The sequence below is a fragment of the Hesperophylax consimilis genome, chromosome 20 (assembly GCF_061612785.1).
Source record: "Hesperophylax consimilis isolate HC1 chromosome 20, BYU_Hcon_1.0, whole genome shotgun sequence".
Classification (NCBI taxonomy): Eukaryota; Metazoa; Arthropoda; class Insecta; order Trichoptera; family Limnephilidae; genus Hesperophylax; species Hesperophylax consimilis.
In genome coordinates, this window is record NC_142855.1 from 27,783,396 (window position 1) to 27,802,287 (window position 18,892).

Below are 18,892 nucleotides of genomic sequence, written 5' to 3' on the forward strand. Positions count from 1 at the left end.
TCTATTCCTATTTCAATTATAAACGACGATCTTAAATATTACGGATTACGGATTACGGCACCGGCCTATTCTAACCGCTTATTCCTATTTTAAACGCGCCTTTATCGGTACACCTAAGTTAGGAAATCTATTGGTGTTTTGTTTGCGTAACGTTCAAACTGTCAATTAGACGTCTGCTTATTTTAATAAAGTGTTTTGAAAATATTTTAATTATAAGTTACAAATATTTCATTAAAAGCGGATAAGGGGACTTAACAAAAGGTTTACCCGTTTAACTTCACTTAAAGTTATAGTTATAAACTTATCAGACGATTAACGACAAATCTTTCAACAGATTTCAAATGTCAATTTCAAGGTCAAGATAGTCACAGATTGTCTTACTCATGAAAAATCGCTAAATCGCCGTTCCAGCGTTGTACTAGCTATACTGGAGTTGGGGCCTAAACCGCTGATTTAATATATTATACCCATAGAGAGATTAGATGGATTATTTGTTATGGTTTTTTTAGAGTGGCAACACTCTGATTTATTTCGCATTCCGCGGCGTGCAACCAACTTCACGTTTATTCATATGTCAGATTCTGTCATCGAATGCCGGGCAATATGATTAAAACCGAATTGAAAATTAGAAGGAAGCGGAATAAAAATTGGGGTGATGTTGAAAAGGTTTGTTTTTAACCTCTTATCTTGGCTGTAATGTTTTATTTATTTGAAATTAGTGTTTAATGATTGTTTTCCGTGTAGGCGTTATTAAAGGATTGCATGGCTGATCACATTAAAGTGGTGGAGAATAAAAATTCTAATACAAATACCCTAATTTCCAAGAGGGAGGCTTGGAAAAGTATCGTAATGAAGTAAGTATACCTATGTATTTTTAACTTTTCTACACTTCCCTTCATAGCTTTGGTAAGTATCTATTTTTAATAATAAATAACCGTTGTAAATAATTCATTGGTTAAGATCAATGTACCTACTTATGCCACTTAATTAATAATCCACTATTTTTCAGATTTAACACCCTGAGCGATATCCCAAGGGATCTATCTCAAATCCAAGCACAGTGGAAACTGTACAAATTAGCATCCAAAAACACACTGAGCCTCTATCGTAGGGCGATAATGGCAACCGGTGGAGGGCCGAGACCGACAAGTCCGTCGGAGGAAATCTACTCACTGGTGGACATGTTGCCCAATGAATTTGCGGTGGACAGCAACTGTCACGATAGTAATTCGTATTCTGCAAAGGTAAATATTGTAGCTTTATTTTATTCAAAAGATAAATTTGTACGATGATAATAATTTTATTAAAATATTGATTGTTCTATCGAAACTGAACTTGTATTTAATGTATAAAGATAGAATAAAAGTTTGCAAATGGTGTTTTATTATTACAGATTTCGCCCACAAACGTAGCTGCTGCCCGACCACAATCACCTTTGCCACAACCAGCACCAGCACCACAACGAGTTCCACAGCCAGCTCTACCAGCACCGCCACCAGCACACACTGTCCCGCTGCGCTCTTCACCCCGGAGGCGACTCTTCACTAAAGTAGGTCACACATTACACTTCATTGCCATTTGTATAACAGACTTTATTGTCGGACCAAAATTAAAAGTTTAGTAAGAAAATCAATAAATTTGTTTAATTTCATATTTTTTTTTTTTTAAAATGCATATTTAATTATTAAGAAAAGATACATCAAATCACCATACATGTTGAATGAAGTGTAAACATACAGATTAAATATATCAAAACAGAAAAAAAGTAGAAAATAGATTAAACAGCACAATTATTTTAAACCAGGTATGAAAGATTTATGTTGTTTTTTTTCAGAAAGCCAAACCTGATGACTTGTCGGTGAAAGTATGGGAAGAAACCAAAAAAATGATGCACCTGGAGTACACGAAGAAGATGGAGCGTATGGAAAATGAGTCCAGGCAAATAATTCAGACTCGAATAAGGTTGACTGAAGACGAGTCCAGGGCCAACCTTCGGCTGAATGTACTGGAATCTGAAAATAAAATAAGGTTGATGGAGGAAGAGTCCAGGAACATTATTCATGCTCGAATAAGGTTGATGGAGGAAGAGTCCAGGAACATTATTCATGCTCGAATAAGGTTGATGGAGGAAGAGTCCAGGAACATTATTCATGCTCGAATAAGGTTGATGGAGGAAGAGTCCAGGAACATTATTCATGCTCGAATAAGGTTGATGGAGGAAGAGTCCAGGAACATTATTCATGCTCGAATAAGGTTGATGGAGGAAGAGTCCAGGAACATTATTCATGCTCGAATAAGGTTGATGGAGGAAGAGTCCAGGAACATTATTCATGCTCGAATAAGGTTGATGGAGGAAGAGTCCAGGAACATTATTCATGCTCGAATAAGGTTGATGGAGGAAGAGTCCAGGAACATTATTCATGCTCGAATAAGGTTGATGGAGGAAGAGTCCAGGAACATTATTCATGCTCGAATAAGGTTGATGGAGGAAGAGTCCAGGAACATTATTCATGCTCGAATAAGGTTGATGGAGGAAGAGTCCAGGAACATTATTCATGCTCGAATAAGGTTGATGGAGGAAGAGTCCAGGAACATTATTCATGCTCGAATAAGGTTGATGGAGGAAGAGTCCAGGAACATTATTCATGCTCGAATAAGGTTGATGGAGGAAGAGTCCAGGAACATTATTCAGGCTCGAATAAGGTTGATGGAGGAAGAGTCCAGGAACATTATTCATGCTCGAATAAGGTTGATGGAGGAAGAGTCCAGGAACATTATTCATGCTCGAATAAGGTTGATGGAGGAAGAGTCCAGGAACATTATTCATGCTCGAATAAGGTTGATGGAGGAAGAGTCCAGGAACATTATTCATGCTCGAATAAGGTTGATGGAGGAAGAGTCCAGGAACATTATTCATGCTCGAATAAGGTTGATGGAGGAAGAGTCCAGGAACATTATTCAGGCTCGAATAAGGTTGATGGAGGGAGAGCATAATACAAAGATGTTGATGCGCAAAGAAACACCCCCAACCCCCTAGCCCCCCGCTTTAGAGGTGTCAGTGGAGAGTCCCGCTGCTGCGCGTGCCCAGGGGACCAATTCTCCACCAACGGTTAGTATTTATTCATTTCCATTCATTTGCGTGTAATATCGTACATTTAAAATGTCTTCTTACTGCTCTAACGCTTCATTCAGAAGAAGCTCTGTCTTTGACGGATTCAACAATATGATAGTCGAAGAATAATGAATATTTCAGATATTTTAAAGTGTATTTCTACATTCTGTTATATTTACTGTCAATAATTAATATTATTCTAATTTGTTTTCAGACAAGGATCTTCCACTGTAAGCAGTCCTTAAATAAATAGTCACCACGAAACAGGCAACCTAGTATGATGACTTGATGTATCTATTCTCTTATTAAATATCATGCATTTTATAAATAAATTAATATGATATTAAACAAACTTATTGATTTTCTTACTAAACAAAACTTACATACTCTTTAAAAATGTTGACGAATGAAGACCTGTCTATTTGCATTTCCGGTCTGGTTCATGTTTGGAGCTCCTTCCAATTCCATGTCAGCACCGCCACCTGCTACTGGTCCTGCTACTGCATCCTCATCGCCTTCACCATCACCATCATCTATTGGAATCCAATTATAAAGCACAGCATTATTACACACAAAATTCTAATGTAAGGAATATCTGTTATTTTGAATTGTTTTCTTACCAAAATCAGGATCATTCATATCGACGGCAATACATTGGAGAACAGCAAGAGCTACTATAGTTGTCTTGATGGTATCAAGAGAACCTGACATACCCCGCAGCAGGCAACGAAATCTTTGCTTCCACACACCAAAACATCTCTCTACCGTGTTGCGAGTAGATATTTGAGCCCTGTTATAGGCCTCTTCTCCGGGGTTTCTTGGATTCCTAACTGGGGTGAAGAGATATGGTGTACAGGCATAACCTCCATCTCCCAATAGTCGTCCATTGAAGTGACCATCTTCAAACCTTTGTTTGATATTACTTTCTCTGAAAATGCGAGCATCGTGGGTGCTGCCTCTCCAATGAGCAACAATATCCATGATTTTCAGCTTAGCATTGCACACAACCTGAAATGAATTCATTCATACATTCAATGTTGGTTAAAGTTAAAATTTCATAGGCACATATCGAGGTTTCACTTTACAAACCTGGACATTTAATGAATAAACCCCTTTCCTGTTGACATAGTACTGTCCGGCATCACCGCCAACTTTCCTTATTTTAATATGGGTGCAGTCAATTGCTCCCATAACGCCCGGAAAACGTTTTATTGCATAAAATTCTGCAACGGTTGCCTGTTGCTCGCCAATGCTCTGTGGCATTTTTATGTGCCGTGGAGCAAGACGAGCAAATGCAGTTGCAACGCGTTTGCTTATGCGGGACATCGTTTGCTGGCTAAAACCGTGAATGTCGGCACAATCATCCTGTATCTGCCAAAAAAAGCTATATTAATTGAAAGCGTGTTTGGTTATCGATTTTGCTGATTTGCTTCACAGGTATGTAGTATTAAAAAGTAATTAAAAACTATCTTACTTCATTCCGCCCCCAGTATCGTATGGCAGAGAGAACTTGTAGATCCACGGAGATTCTACTTCCACGTCTGTTGTCGCTGACATGCAAGTCTGGCCGTACTAGATCAATTATTCGTCTCATATTGATTTTGGTGAATCTATATTTGCATCGAAAATCTAATTCTGAGAGCGCTTCAAACGGATCGTATCGCTTATTGTAGGTTTTACGTACGCGCGGTTGACGTACAATTCGTATACGATCGATGTTTTCCAAACCCGACCGCAAAATGTCGAGATTATCAAAAAAGTTTTCCATTTCGAGAGAGTTTGGTACGCAAGTTGACGCGAGTTTAGTCTATAAACCTAGGGGACCCGCGATCTAAAATCTGACAGGTCGATAATCTGCTGTATTACCCACCCGCGCATGCGCGCGGCCGTGAGTAAGAATTTGGAATAATCCGTTCATTTATCATGAGTAAGACTGATATTTCCAAATATGAGTTTTGCATAAGATATCATTGTTTTGACAGAATATTTCAACCAAAAAATATTAAGCTCATTCAAAAGAGGGTTCCGTTACAACTATGTTCTGTTTCAGGTACATATATATTTGCTTGGGCTTGTACCAATTACCAAACCCTACCACAGCAGTGCCATGGATCTAGAAAACCAAGAAACTGTTTCCGTCAAGACGGAACCAGGGCCCCAGGAAGGAGGCGGATGTGTAATGCCGAACACGTGTATGGATTTCGACCTCCCAGATGTAAAGAAGGAATGTGCGGAGAGTACTCAGACAGCCAGTTAGTTGCATTACATACGTAAAATAAATTATATATTATTAATCCAAGTCCATTTTGGATTGCCATGGCGACAGAACATAATATGCTTGTTCACGCGGTCCTCTTTTGCCGTAGTAATTTTAATTTTTATCATGATGTATATCTTTACCAGAACAGCCAAACTACAACATTAGTCAAAGTTAGTAATTTTTATTTAGTTTTTGTGAATTCCCCAAATGAGTCCTAACTGCTCTGATCCTCTTGGTTTAATTGGTGAATGTTGTAAGGCTGGTAGAAAGGAGGGGATGAAGATGGGGAGATGATAGGTGTGAAGTCCTGGCTATTCAGATGGTGTCATTTCAATCAATGTTTTAACTGTGAATTGTTTATATTACACCAAGGCGATACCGAAAGTATCTCCCACGCTGGAACGCGCTACAAAAATAAATTGTGAGATATCATGAAGACATCAAATAAAATTTACTTGCGTCCGCTGGAATTTTATCCTGGGACCTCCAGATGACTAGTCGAGAGCCATACCCTACAATCACAGAAGCCGCTAATGCTCACAATAAGTGCTTGATTCATCAAGTTTTCCACTTTATACTCATACGTTAAAAATACATATTGATGGAAGAAAACATCATTTCGTTGACTTAAAATGACTCCACACTGAAGGTGCTTAGGAACAAATACCTTTTCCTTCCTGAAGCGGACATCCGGGTCATTCTTATTAATTCTCTTCAATTAACCTTGAACTCTCTTATCCTAATTCTCACTTATGCAGGGTTAATCAACGATTTTTTTTTATCGAAAATATGTTATATAACTTTTTTTTTTGTTTAACTTCAATTGTCAATTATTTTTATAAGCAATAATTATTAGCCTGAAACACTCATCCACATTGAAAAATCTCCTGATAAAAGATACATGACGCCAACGGAACTTGAACCCTCTGTCTCGACGCCATGTATGTGTGTTTCAGGCTAATTATTATTGCTTATAAAAATAATTGTTACCCTTTGTGCTATGCATAAAAAATCTTGTCTTAAACATTAGCTTACCAAAAAAATAATAATCTATTGTCATTGTACGAACATGCTGTTTTATAGCTTGCATTAATGAGGAGACTATAACGGTCAAGGCGGAACTCGGACGCCAAGAAGATAATGATGGGGGATTCTCTTGTATGGAAATTGATATAGACCTGCAGGATGTAAAAAAGGAATGCTTAGAACGCTTTGAAAGCATTGACCAGTCCGGTAAAAATAATTTATTTTTGTTTATTATTTCTGCCTTCTTATTTTTTTATAAATTTTTATCAATTTTCTGTGCTTTCTTATCCTTAGTATTGATATTAAGTCGTACTGAGCCTTTATAATCGGTTTTTTTTTCTACAGATCGCAAGACCTATTCCAATTTTCATAAGTCGAATTTCAAAAGGCACTTAAGCACCCATACACGAAAAAAACATTTATGTTCCGAATGCAACTATGCATGTTCTCAAAAAAGCTATCTGACAAAACACACGCTGACTCACAGTGGAGAAAAACCTCTTTTATGTTCTAAGTGCAACTACTCTTGTTCTCAAAAAAGCCATCTTACGATGCACATGCTGACTCACAGTGGAGAAAAACCTTTTTCATGTTACGAGTGCAACTATGCATTTTCTCAAAGGGGCGCTCTGAAGAACCACATGCTGACTCACAGTGGAGAAAAACCTTTTTCATGTTCTGAGTGCAATTATTCATGTTCTCGAAGGGGCAATCTGGCGAGTCACATGCTGACTCACAGCGGAGAAAAACCTTTTTCATGTTCTGAGTGCAATTATTCATGTTTTCGAAGGGGCGATCTGAAGAATCACACGCTGACTCACAGTGGAGAAAAACCTTTTTCATGTTCTGAGTGCAACTATGCATTTTCTCAAAGGAGCGCTCTGAAGAACCACATGCTGACTCACAGTGGAGAAAAACCTTTTTCATGTTCTGAGTGCAATTATTCATGTTCTCGAAGGGGCAATCTGACGAGTCACATTCTGACTCACAGTGGAGAAAAACCTTTTTCATGTTCTGAGTGCAACTATGCATTTTCTCAAAGGGGCGCTCTGAAGAACCACATGCTGACTCACAGTGGAGAAAAACCTTTTTCATGTTCTGAGTGCAATTATTCGTGTTCTCAAAGGGGCAATCTGACGAGTCACATGCTGACTCACAGTGGAGAAAAACCTTTTTCATGTTCTGAGTGCAATTATTCATGTTCTCCAAGGGGCGATCTGAAGATTCACACGCTGACTCACAGTGGAGAAAAAGCTTTTTCATGTTCCGAGTGCAATTATTCATGTTCTCAAAGGGGCACTATGACGAGACACATGCTGACTCACATGCTGACTCACAGTGGAGAAAAACCCTTTTCATGTTCTGAGTGCAATTATTCATGTTCTCGAAGGGGCAATCTGGCGAGTCACATGCTGACTCACAGTGGAGAAAAACCTCTTTTATGTTCTAAGTGCAACTACTCTTGTTCTCAAAAAAGCCATCTTACGATGCACATGCTGACTCACAGTGGAGAAAAACCTTTTTCATGTTCTGAGTGCAATTATTCGTGTTCTCGAAGGGGCGATCTGAAGAATCACACGCTGACTCACAGTGGAGAAAAACCTTTTTCATGTTCTGAGTGCAACTATGCATTTTCTCAAAGGGGCGCTCTGAAGAACCACATGCTGACTCACAGTGGAGAAAAACCTTTTTCATGTTCTGAGTGCAATTATTCGTGTTCTCAAAGGGGCAATCTGACGAGTCACATGCTGACTCACAGTGGAGAAAAACCTTTTTCATGTTCTGAGTGCAATTATTCATGTTCTCGAAGGGGCGATCTGAAGAATCACACGCTGACTCACAGTGGAGAAAAACCTTTTTCATGTTCCGAGTGCAATTATTCATGTTCTCAAAAGGGCAATCTGATAAGACTGCTAACTCACAGTGAAAGAAAACCTTTGTCACGTTTCGAGTGAAACTAATAATTATCTTTTCCAACGAGTCACATGCTGACTCACAGTTAAAAGTTTACGGAAAACATTTTTAATTTAAATATTCAACTACATTGCTTTTCATCAATTCTTTTATAAAATGCAAGGTTATGGTGCACACCAAAAATTTATAATCGTCAGTAAAGCTAAGGTTAAAAAGCTTTGTTTAATTTTATGTAGTTTGGAAGCAGATCTGACTCTCACACAGCTCGTGCATCTGCGAACGTTCAAAGTGTATCTCAAAAAGAAAAAATGAAAATGAGGCAAACAAGAACGAAAAGATGGATGTGTTGAAGATCGATAATGCCGGCCAATTGGCCGCGCTTAATTAAAATTTGTCTAAATTACCCATATTTCGCAAAAAAGATACTTTATATCTAGTACAAGCTATCCTTGTTTAATAACCTGGTTTCGAAAAAAAATAAACTTTGCTACTTCGCAAACAATTAGATGTCTCTCGGAGTAAACTCGGGACGGGGATATTGAACGATGTAAATGATCTCACAAACAAATATACACATTCATCACCAAAGTCTTGCTAACGACAGCGGATGCACTGTAACCGATGGTACCGAAAACTGAAACTTACCCATTATTCTCACTTTAATTTTTTAATCATAACGTTTTTTAAAAACATCTTATGAAAGTCATGCAAAATTGGCGAATGATTATTAAATTTTTTAATGTGATATTTGGACCCCTTTATTCTTTATGTACCTTCGATCCACTTGAGTATTTCTAAATATTATTGTGACAATAATAAAACTCCATCGGTGTGAAATTATACAAAAAACATCTAATTCTTGATCAATTTATAACATTATTCCTCTTACCTACATTCCTTTATTTGTAACTCCTATGATAGCCAGCTATTAATAATAAATTAATGTTATATCTTTTAAATGTACATATTTCAACTCGATTAAATAAACATTATAATTACCCCTGTAAAATAGAAGTAGGCCGAGTGGCCCAGTTGTAGCATTGTGAACCATGTCATTTTACTAACTTCATTATTTATTCTCATTTTATTAATAAATATAAATTTTTATTTGTTTATTTACATGTATTTTATTAAAAATCATATTTCCTTAAATCATTATTATTTATTATTTTTTTTATTTAAGTTTTAATCCAGCAGGACTGGGAGGATAGTGCAATCTCAGTCTGCCATATTACATGAAATGCAGTAAAACAGGAAAACAATAAAATAAAGTCAAAAATTATAAAAATGGAAATAAGATAAAACAAAGAGAGAAAAAAAAAATATATATATATATATTAGGCAGGTACCTAAACATAAAATTCAAATATAAATCAAAAATTAAACAGTCATATAAATAGTTAATACAATTAAAAACAATTAGATTAAATTAAATTAAACCGTCCATCAGGGAGGTCGCCGCATCATCTGCATCCATTGCTCATTGAGTGGGGAACTGAGCCACTCGGATGCAGCCACAACGATGATGTTGGTTGACTTCCGAATCCTACCCCAGAAGCTGGCTAGTCGGTGGCGAAGTAAGGCGGGGAATGAGTGCACCCTCCCTTCAGTAAACATTGTGGAGGCACTGCAGAACCTCGCTAGTTGCATGAGCTGCCTGTATGCATTATTTTAGCACACCCTCAGCTTGTCTCATTGCGCTGCTGGGTATTGTTTCCACAGCTCAGATGTGTCACCACAGTGCAGTGCAGATGCCTTGAAAAGTAATTTTCTGAAATCACCGCTACAGTTGTAGAACCGCCTTGAGAGCACTCCGGCCCGTATATTGATTGATCTTCTTTGTCGTTCCATGTCTTCTATATCCTTCATATCTTCGGTTTGGATATTTCCCAGATATTTAACTTGCGAGGCTACAAGTAGTTCTTTTCCGTCTTAACAGATTGGAGGAATATTTATTGGCTCCTTGTTGTATTTAAAACCCCCGATTGTACGGGACTTGTTCACCTTCACAAGAAAAAACTGCAAAATATAAGCACCGGCACACATTTACCTTTGTCCTTTGTAATGATTCAAATAAAGCACTTGAGGTATTTCATTTGAATCGTTAAAGAGTTATTTAAAATACCATAAAAATGCAGGGAATATCGACTCTTGTAGTATGTTTGCATAAACGAATTTGTCTTGAGAAAGACGATATATTCGACATTTGTAAATTGCATATTGAAAAGAACGCCTTTATAAAAGCAGTTGGTTTTTATTGCGGGTAAAACTCCTTGTATTCGTTTCCAGTTTCTCCCACAGGAGATGGCCCTCCTGTCGAAAGGTTTAAAATATAACCTCAACTACATCGAACGCAACTATAGTGATGCCATCGAAAATGTTGCAGTGGATGTGGAAACGGCGTTACATAAAACTCCACGAAAATTCCAATATCAGCAGAAGTGCTAAAAGACCTTATCCCCAAAAATATCCCCTCATTCAATCCAGAAACCCTCCATGCCAGGACCATTCGAAACAAGCTAAATACCGAAAACTAAATATTAACAAAGGCCGATAAAGGCAACACTGTAATAATATATATTAAAATAAATTCATATTTGATGTACACATTAACGACATTAAGTGCAAATCATTAAAAATGATGGGATTTATTCACAGAATATGTAAACTTTTCCAAGATCCTCAATCATTTCTAACTCTTTACAATGCCTTAATTAGAAGTAAACTTGAATATGGAAGCTCTATTTGGAATCCACATTACTGCAAATATGAAAACTTTGCAGAATCCATTAAAAAAAAATGCTAAGAATGTTATCCTTCAATTGTGGATTACATGACCATCTTAGATCATATGACGTACGTCGTGATTACTTCAAGATTGATACTCTTAAAACTAGAAGGCAATTGACTGATCTCATATGTTTACATAAAATTATTCACGGTCAACTTGATACAACATTATGTCTTAGCAATATTAAAATAAATGTCCCCAATTCGAATTGTTTAAGACGCCATAATATTTTCACCTGAATACATTTATAAATAATATCGCCTACTTTAGCCTTCTGACCCAGATGTGTCGACTTTATAACAAGATATAGTGTGCTGAAATAGATATTTTCGTCGATAATTTGTACGGATTCAGAAAAAAAGTTCTGGCGCTATTAAAAAATATTAGCTAATTCATTGTGTCAATTTTCTCTCTATGCATACCGCTCTATTTCTTATGCCTCTTACCACTTGTAATAATGTTTAATGTAATGTGTTACTTGAGCGAGCTTGTATATATGATTGTGTATTTTATTTAATTTTTTGATGTTTTTGTTTTCTAATTGTATGTATCTGTATTTCATTGTATGTATCTGTATTTAATTTTTCGTATCTTTATTTAATTGTAGATTTTTGTAATTGTACAATAACTGAGTTTTTATAAGTGGATTGTTCTCACGTAAGTGTAATCATCTGTAAAACCCAGTATAAATAAATAAATAAATAATATGCCCAGAAGTGAAAATAACTCTAAAATTGGCAATTTTCTTAACAATAAGGCTATTGAAATATTACGTTCAGACCCCACTAATTAATACCAACAACACGTAAAGAATGGTTTGAAAGACTGTAAAAACCCAGTATTCATAGATTTGTCATATGACAAAGTTAAATTACTCACTAAAAACCCTAAAATCCCCAGGTTATATGGGTTCTTAAAAATCCACAAAAGTGACTCACCAATCCGCCCAGTAGTTGCCTGCTGTAATTCCCCAAAAGTGAATCACCAATTCGCCCAGTAGTTGCCTGCTGTAATTCCCCAAAAGTGAATCACCAATTCGCCCAGTAGTTGCCTGCTGTAATTCCCCAAAAGTGACTCACCAAATCACCCAGTAGTTGCCTGCTGTAATTCCCCAAAAGAGACTCACCAATTCGCCCAATAGTTGCCTGCTGTAATTCCCCAAAAGTGACTCACCAATTCGCCCAGTAGTTGCCTGCTGTAATTCCCCAAAAGTGACTCACCAATTCACCCAGTAGTTGCCTGATGTAATTCCCCAAAAGTGACTCACCAATTCACCCAGTAGTTGCCTGCTGTAATTCCCCAAAAGTGACTCACCAATTCACCCAGTAGTTGCCTGCTGTAATTCCCCAAAAGTGACTCACCAATTCACCCAGTAGTTGCCTGCTGTAATTCCAGTAGTTGCCTGCTGTAATTCCAGTAGTTGCCCGCTGTAATTCCAGTAGTTGCCTGCTGTAATTCCAGTAGTTGCCTGCTGTAATTCCAGTATTTGCCTGCTGTAATTCCCCAAAAGTGACTCACCAATTCGCCCAGTAGTTGCCTGCTGTAATTCCCCAAAAGAGACTCACCAATTCGCCCAGTAGTTGCCTGCTGTAATTCCAGTAGTTGCCTGCTGTAATCCCAGTAGTTGCCTGCTGTAATCCCAGTAGTTGCCTGCTGTAATTCCACAAAAGTGACTCACCAAATCGCCCAGTAGTTGCCTGCTGTAATTCCCCAAAAGAGACTCACCAATTCGCCCAGTAGTTGGCTGCTGTAATTCCAGTAGTTGCCTGCTGTAATCCCAGTAGTTGCCTGCTGTAATTCCACAAAAGTGACTCACCAATTCGCCCAGTAGTTGCCTGCTGTAATTCCCCAAATTTTAAAATAGCCTCTCTTGTTACTAATGTGTTAAATAATTCCAATGTGTTTTCCCCTAAATATACAATTAAAAATCCCATAGAATTAGTGAATCATTTGAAAGACTTAGTTCTCCCATCTAACTCTAAACTCATTTCATTTGATATTATAAACTTATTTCCGAATATCCCTGTGTCTGAATGTAAAACGTTAGTATCTAACTTACTTAATAATTCCCATTTATCTAACGACCTCTCTAATGATCTCTCTCGCCTTTTTAAATTGTGTTTAAATCAAAATTATTTTAATTTCAATGATGTGGTGTACCAACAAAAATATGGCCTTGCGATGGGATCGCCCACCAGCCCGGTATTAGCTGACATATTCATGGATAATATTGAAAACAAGATATTTGAATCTAAATCCCCTTTGTTAAAAAATGTTCTTTTGTGGAAACGGTATGTCGACGGTATAATTTGTATTTGGACGGGCTCAGACCGTCAACTCAACGCCTTCCTATAACTCCTTAATTCCTTCCACTCAAAAATCCAGTTCACACTAGAGATAGGCGTAAACTCCAACTTACATTTTCTAGATCTCTCTTAAACCATTATTAACAACAAAATTAGCTTCAACATTTATAGAAAACCTACATTTACCGACACTACCAACCATAATACATAATACCTCCAACCACCCTATGTCACACAAACACTCCTCTTTCCACAGCATGATTCACCGGCTTGTTACTATCCCCTTATCTAATAATAATTTTTCTAATGAACTACTTACAATTAAACAAATAGCCACCAACAACGGATATGACTCCGGTCTAATTGATAAAATCCTCTCAAAAAAACTTCGCCGAATCACAACAAATAAATTCCTATATAATGCCTTTCCAACTATCAATAATAATAATGCTGCCACCTAATGGCGTAGAATTTTGTATATGAGTAAATAGTCTTCCCTTTGCCTATCTAAACTTCCTTCAGAAATAAGGCCGGCCTTCTATACTAACAATAACTTAGCAAAAATTTTAATTAATTCTAAAGACAAAGAGGATCAATTAAGCCACTCTGGCATCTATAGACTAAATTGCAACGATTGCCCAGCAACCTATATAGGAAAAACCGCGCGAAATATAAATATTAGAGTTAAAGAACATATCAGGTGCTTAACAAACACAGGCTTCTCAGAATTTGCCGAACATTTAATCAATACTAACCACACATTTAATAAAAATACGGGAGTCCAAATAATTCATAAAAATAAAATAGGAATACGCCTGAATAACTTAGAAGCTTTGGAAATTTCTAAATCAACGAAAAATAATTCCCAAATTTTTAATAAACAGATAGAACTAACCAACAGCCCGATTTTAGAGTTGTTTCCTTGCTCCAACCTAATCCGTAACCCCCACCCTTCCTTTGGTCCTCCCCCAACCCCTCCCCCTCCCCTCCACCAACCAGTCTCTGATGTTCTATCCCTCTACTACATACTTTCTCTTTCTTTTATGTTTACCTTATACCTTACTCTGTATTATAATTTAGTATTATATTTTATTGTCCTGAAGAAGATTGAGTCCAATCGAAACCGGTTGACGAATATAACTCAAAATAAAGTGGCTTAAAACTAAGTGTTTGTTTCATTTTGTATAATGTCAAGCCACAAAGTGTTTGCTTTCTTCGATAATATATATTATTGCTATGTTCGGAGTTGTCGATTTGATTTTGCATTTGTTGACACAGTACACGAACACTTTCAATGGAAAACACTATTACGTTAAAAAATATGTGTTTCTTGTTAATACTTGGTGATACTTATGTAGGTATCATTCACTTTAAATAGGTTAAATGTTTAATTTTGACGGAAGTAGATCAAAACATATTAACACTGTCAAAAGAGTATTGTTGTGATGGAAAATGGAAAATGCATCGATAAAAGCATTTAAAATGCAAAATGCAAAATGGTTTTTAGAAAAGCATTTAAAATGCGAAATGGAAAATACCCATTTTGCATTTCCATTTGAAATGGATTTATTTGAAATAAAGCACATCTCTGTTGGCGAGTACTATTTTCAGTTAAAAAGCTGTGATTTTGTTTTTCTTTTATTATTTGAATTATTATGTTTTTTTGGACAAGATCATTAAATTTTAATGCTTTAAATTCTTCAAAAATTATGTTGGATAATCTCTCGGTTTTTTCAATATTATTTTTATAATTAGACGTTGTACAATTTCAACAGGGAGTAGATTTGTTTTCTATGCAGCTGATTACAGCGTATTGGAGATTTGATTGAACTAAAGCGTGGTAGACTGATGTAAGTTTTTTTAATTGAAGGAAATTTTGAATATTCAAAAATATATAAATTAATTTTCTTATTTTGTTGACGGTTTGGTTGGTTTGATCTTTACAGTTTTTTGTTTTTTCTATTATTATTCCTAAGTATTTAATTTTATTTGAACTTTTCAATGTGGAACAGTTAATTGTGCATTCATTTTTATTATGTTTTTTTTTTTAAATTATCATGTATAATTATGTCAAAATTTTGTGAAATTTCATTTGATTTTATTGCAAATGGTATAACATGAGTTTTTTTTAACTTTTAGAGATAGTAAGTTTATGTCAAAACAGTATTTATCCTTTTAGTTTTACTAATTCCAATGTATTGTCACTTTCAATGATGACTGTATCGTCCGCATAGGATAATATACTACCATGAAGTGATTGAGAAAATATCCCGTTTACAAATAAGATGAATAATATTGGACACAGTACTGTACCTTGTGGAATTCCATAATCAAACGTATCTTCATTGCTGTAAACATTGTTTATTTTGATAATTTGAGGGCGATTTTCTAGGTAGATTTTTATCCAATTTACTTCATTCTTTTTGATGTTCAGATTATCTAATTTTTCCATAAGTTTTGTGTGGGATATACTGTCGAAAGCTTTTCTCAGATCTATAAAAATAACAACCCATGTATATCCGTGATGTGAGATTTGCAATTGCATCTTGTGTGCTTCGCGCTTTTCGGAATCCGTATTGGTTGTCGTGAAGTATTTCGTTGTTTTCAACAAATTCCATTAGTTGAGATTTTACAATTTTTTCAAATATTTTACTTATATTAGAAATGAGGGAAATTGGTCGATAATTTGTTACATTTTGGGTATTTCCACTTTTAAATATGGGTGAAATAATTGTTTTCTTGTAATTAGATGGTAATATTCTATTTTTAAGACTTATATTAATTAGGTGAATTAATGGTTTTGTCACATTGTTTTTAATAGATTTAAAAAATTGTGCTTTTATATTATATACAGGAGACGACCCTTCTTTCATATTTTCAATTATATTTAAAATATCTGTTTTGCTGATCACTTTAAAATGGAATTGTGAGTTTATTTTTTGTGTATTTTTAATAGTTGGTAGTGTTTTCGATCCCTTTGAAATATTATTTTTTTTGGTTTTGGTTTTGTCCCACTTTTGCGAAAAAGGAGTTGAAAACATTAGCACATTCTTTTGGGTTTTCTTTGGCATTTATTATGACGTCATTTTCATCTTTAATTTCATCGTTTGACTGTTTTTGTTTAGTGTTTTCTATTGCACAGTTGATTGTTTGCCAGATTATTTTAGGGTGGTTTTCAGAACTTATTATTTTATGTCTGTAGTAGTCATCTTTACTGATTTTAATTAGTTGCGTTAGTTTATTTTTATATATATTGTAATAACAATCTAATTCTCTGTCGTTTGGGAAATTAATTGTTTGTTTGCACAGCTTACTTTTTTTCTTATTGAATTTAATAGACCTTGAGTGATCCACGGTTTATATTTTATTAATATTTTATTTCTTGTCAGATTATGATTTGGGAAATAATAAGAGTACAAGAGAGGTACTTAAGGTATCACGAAAGTAGTAGAGTAATTATATTTAATAACATTGTTGATGTTGGTCAAATAAATATGAAAGGTTTTTTGTTGACTTTGTTTATTTATTTATAGAGCAGATACAGTGTAGTTCCCGTGAGCACTTAGGCCATAGGCCAATTGTGCTATCTCCCATTTTACCTCATTCCTTTAACAGTCCCTTTCATAAAGTTCACCAGGGTTGTCTTTGGATAAGTGGCTATGTCTTCTGGTTCCACAATGTGTCTTCCCAGGTCTCATTGCCCTTCTCCAATCCCTTTTGGTTCCCTGGAGGCCCCACAAGGGAAGAGAGCCTCATCTCTCCTCTCCATTCCCCTTTGGTTGCGTGAAGGCCCCACAAGGGAAGAGTTCGCAGAGGTGGCTTCATATCTCCTCTCCTCTCCTTTTTGGATCCCTAAAGGTCCTACGAGGGAAGAAGGTCTCATTTCTCCTCTCCACTCCTCCTTCGTTCCCAGAAGACCCCGTGAGGGAAGAGTCTACTCCCCGTTGGTTTCCCGAAGGCCCCACGATGAAATAGTCAACTCCCCCTTGGTTCCCTGAGGGCCCCACGAGGGAAGACGGCCTCATCTCTCCTCTCTACTCTTCCTTGGTTTCTTAAAGGCCCCACGAAGGAAGTTGAGTGTGTTAGTATTTAGCAAATCTTTATAATGCCAGATTGGGTACTATACAGAACATAACTTTAGTACAGGAATAAAGAAGAACGGTTTGTTAAAAAGCAAATTTGTTATCAAAAAAAAAATTATTACTCCCGATTGGGTGTTTAATAGAACATAGAAAAAATTATATTGAGATAAAGTGTGCAATTAAGAAAAAAGACATTTTGTGGATCAATTACAAATATTCTAATATAATGTTTTTTAGTTTGGTCACTGAGTGGTGGCGGTTAACATCGATTGAACTATATAATTATTACGTGGTCTGTGTAGCCTCTGAAATGGTGAATTTTCCAAATAATTATTAGCAGACTTTGGAATATTATAGAGAGCAGTCTGTCTTGTATTACGCGTGGGTACACAATAAGTAATATGTCTCGATAAATGCATGGCGTCTAATCTGTCATTCGCTATTTTGAAAAGACAAACTAAATCCAGCAATTACCGGCCAATATCTTTAGCAACTATAACTGCAAGATTATTTGAAAGGGTAATATTAAATGAGATACATGATAAACTAATGTCTAAAGATAACCAGATGGGATTTAAATGTAGATTATCCACTAATATGGCAATATATACTGCAAAGCAAATAATAGAATTCTACAAGAAACGAAAAACTACCGTATACGGGTGCTTTTTAGACCTAAGTAAAGCCTTCGACAGGATCTGTCCTAAAACATTATGGGATAATTTGAAAGCTAGGAATATACCTCTCTTATTTATAAACACACTATCCCGATGGCAATCCCAGCAGGAAAATGTTGTACGGTGGGCAAGAACATACTCTCAGCCGATATATTTCCGGTCAGGAGTAAGGCAAGGAGGGTGTATGTCCCCCATTCTATTTAATGTATACATGGACGAGTTGTTAAGTCGCCTGGACATCAGAGCGGGCTGTCGTGATAACAGTATATTATGTATGAATCATATAAGCTACGCGGACGACATGATCCTCCTAGCTTCGTCGATCAAGGGATTAAGATTACTCCTAAGCATTTGTGAAGAATATGGAAAACAGCATAATATGATGTACAACCCGAAGAAGACGGAATTGATTGCGTCCCACCACGGAAAAAGTCAAGATACAAGTAAGATGCACCCCGTATACTTTAACGAGGCAAAAATAAATACATGTTCGAACGTGAAATACTTGGGGCACATTATTAATCACTACTACAATTTCACATACCTACTGTACAAAAAATATGTATATATATTATATTATAAAGTGCAATAACTAAGTAAAAGTCAATACACTAGGACTAGACTAAACATGAATCGCTTAAATATGCCTATTTCTGACTGTCCTAAAACAGGTAATCTCCTAGTTGGACAGCCAAAGATCACTGTAATATGTAATATGTCATGT

The 18,892-nt window shown here is 36.1% G+C and overlaps 1 protein-coding gene across 1 annotated transcript; it reads left to right on the forward strand.

Annotated features, from left to right (window-relative positions):
• The first annotated feature begins 1,111 nt into the window (after nucleotides 1-1,111).
• On the forward strand, nucleotides 1,112-3,357 carry LOC149414484 (uncharacterized). Its single transcript, XM_089644195.1, has 4 exons — nucleotides 1,112-1,244; nucleotides 1,394-1,549; nucleotides 1,835-2,028; nucleotides 3,327-3,357. Exons 1-4 carry the CDS (start codon nucleotides 1,119-1,121, stop codon nucleotides 3,355-3,357), a joined length of 507 nt encoding a protein of 168 aa, XP_089500321.1. The 5' UTR covers nucleotides 1,112-1,118.
• The last annotated feature ends 15,535 nt before the right edge of the window (nucleotides 3,358-18,892 follow it).

Excerpts from the sequence above, each read along its gene's own strand:
- LOC149414484 (XM_089644195.1), top strand. The coding sequence starts at position 1,119 with ATGGCAACCGGTGGAGGGCCGAGACCGACAAGTCCGTCGGAGGAAATC. Across the intron at positions 1,245-1,393 it reads GTAATTCGTATTCTGCAAAG|ATTTCGCCCACAAACGTAGC; the intron begins GTAAATATTGTA and ends TTATTATTACAG. Across the intron at positions 2,029-3,326 it reads GAATCTGAAAATAAAATAAG|ACAAGGATCTTCCACTGTAA; the intron begins GTTGATGGAGGA and ends ATTTGTTTTCAG.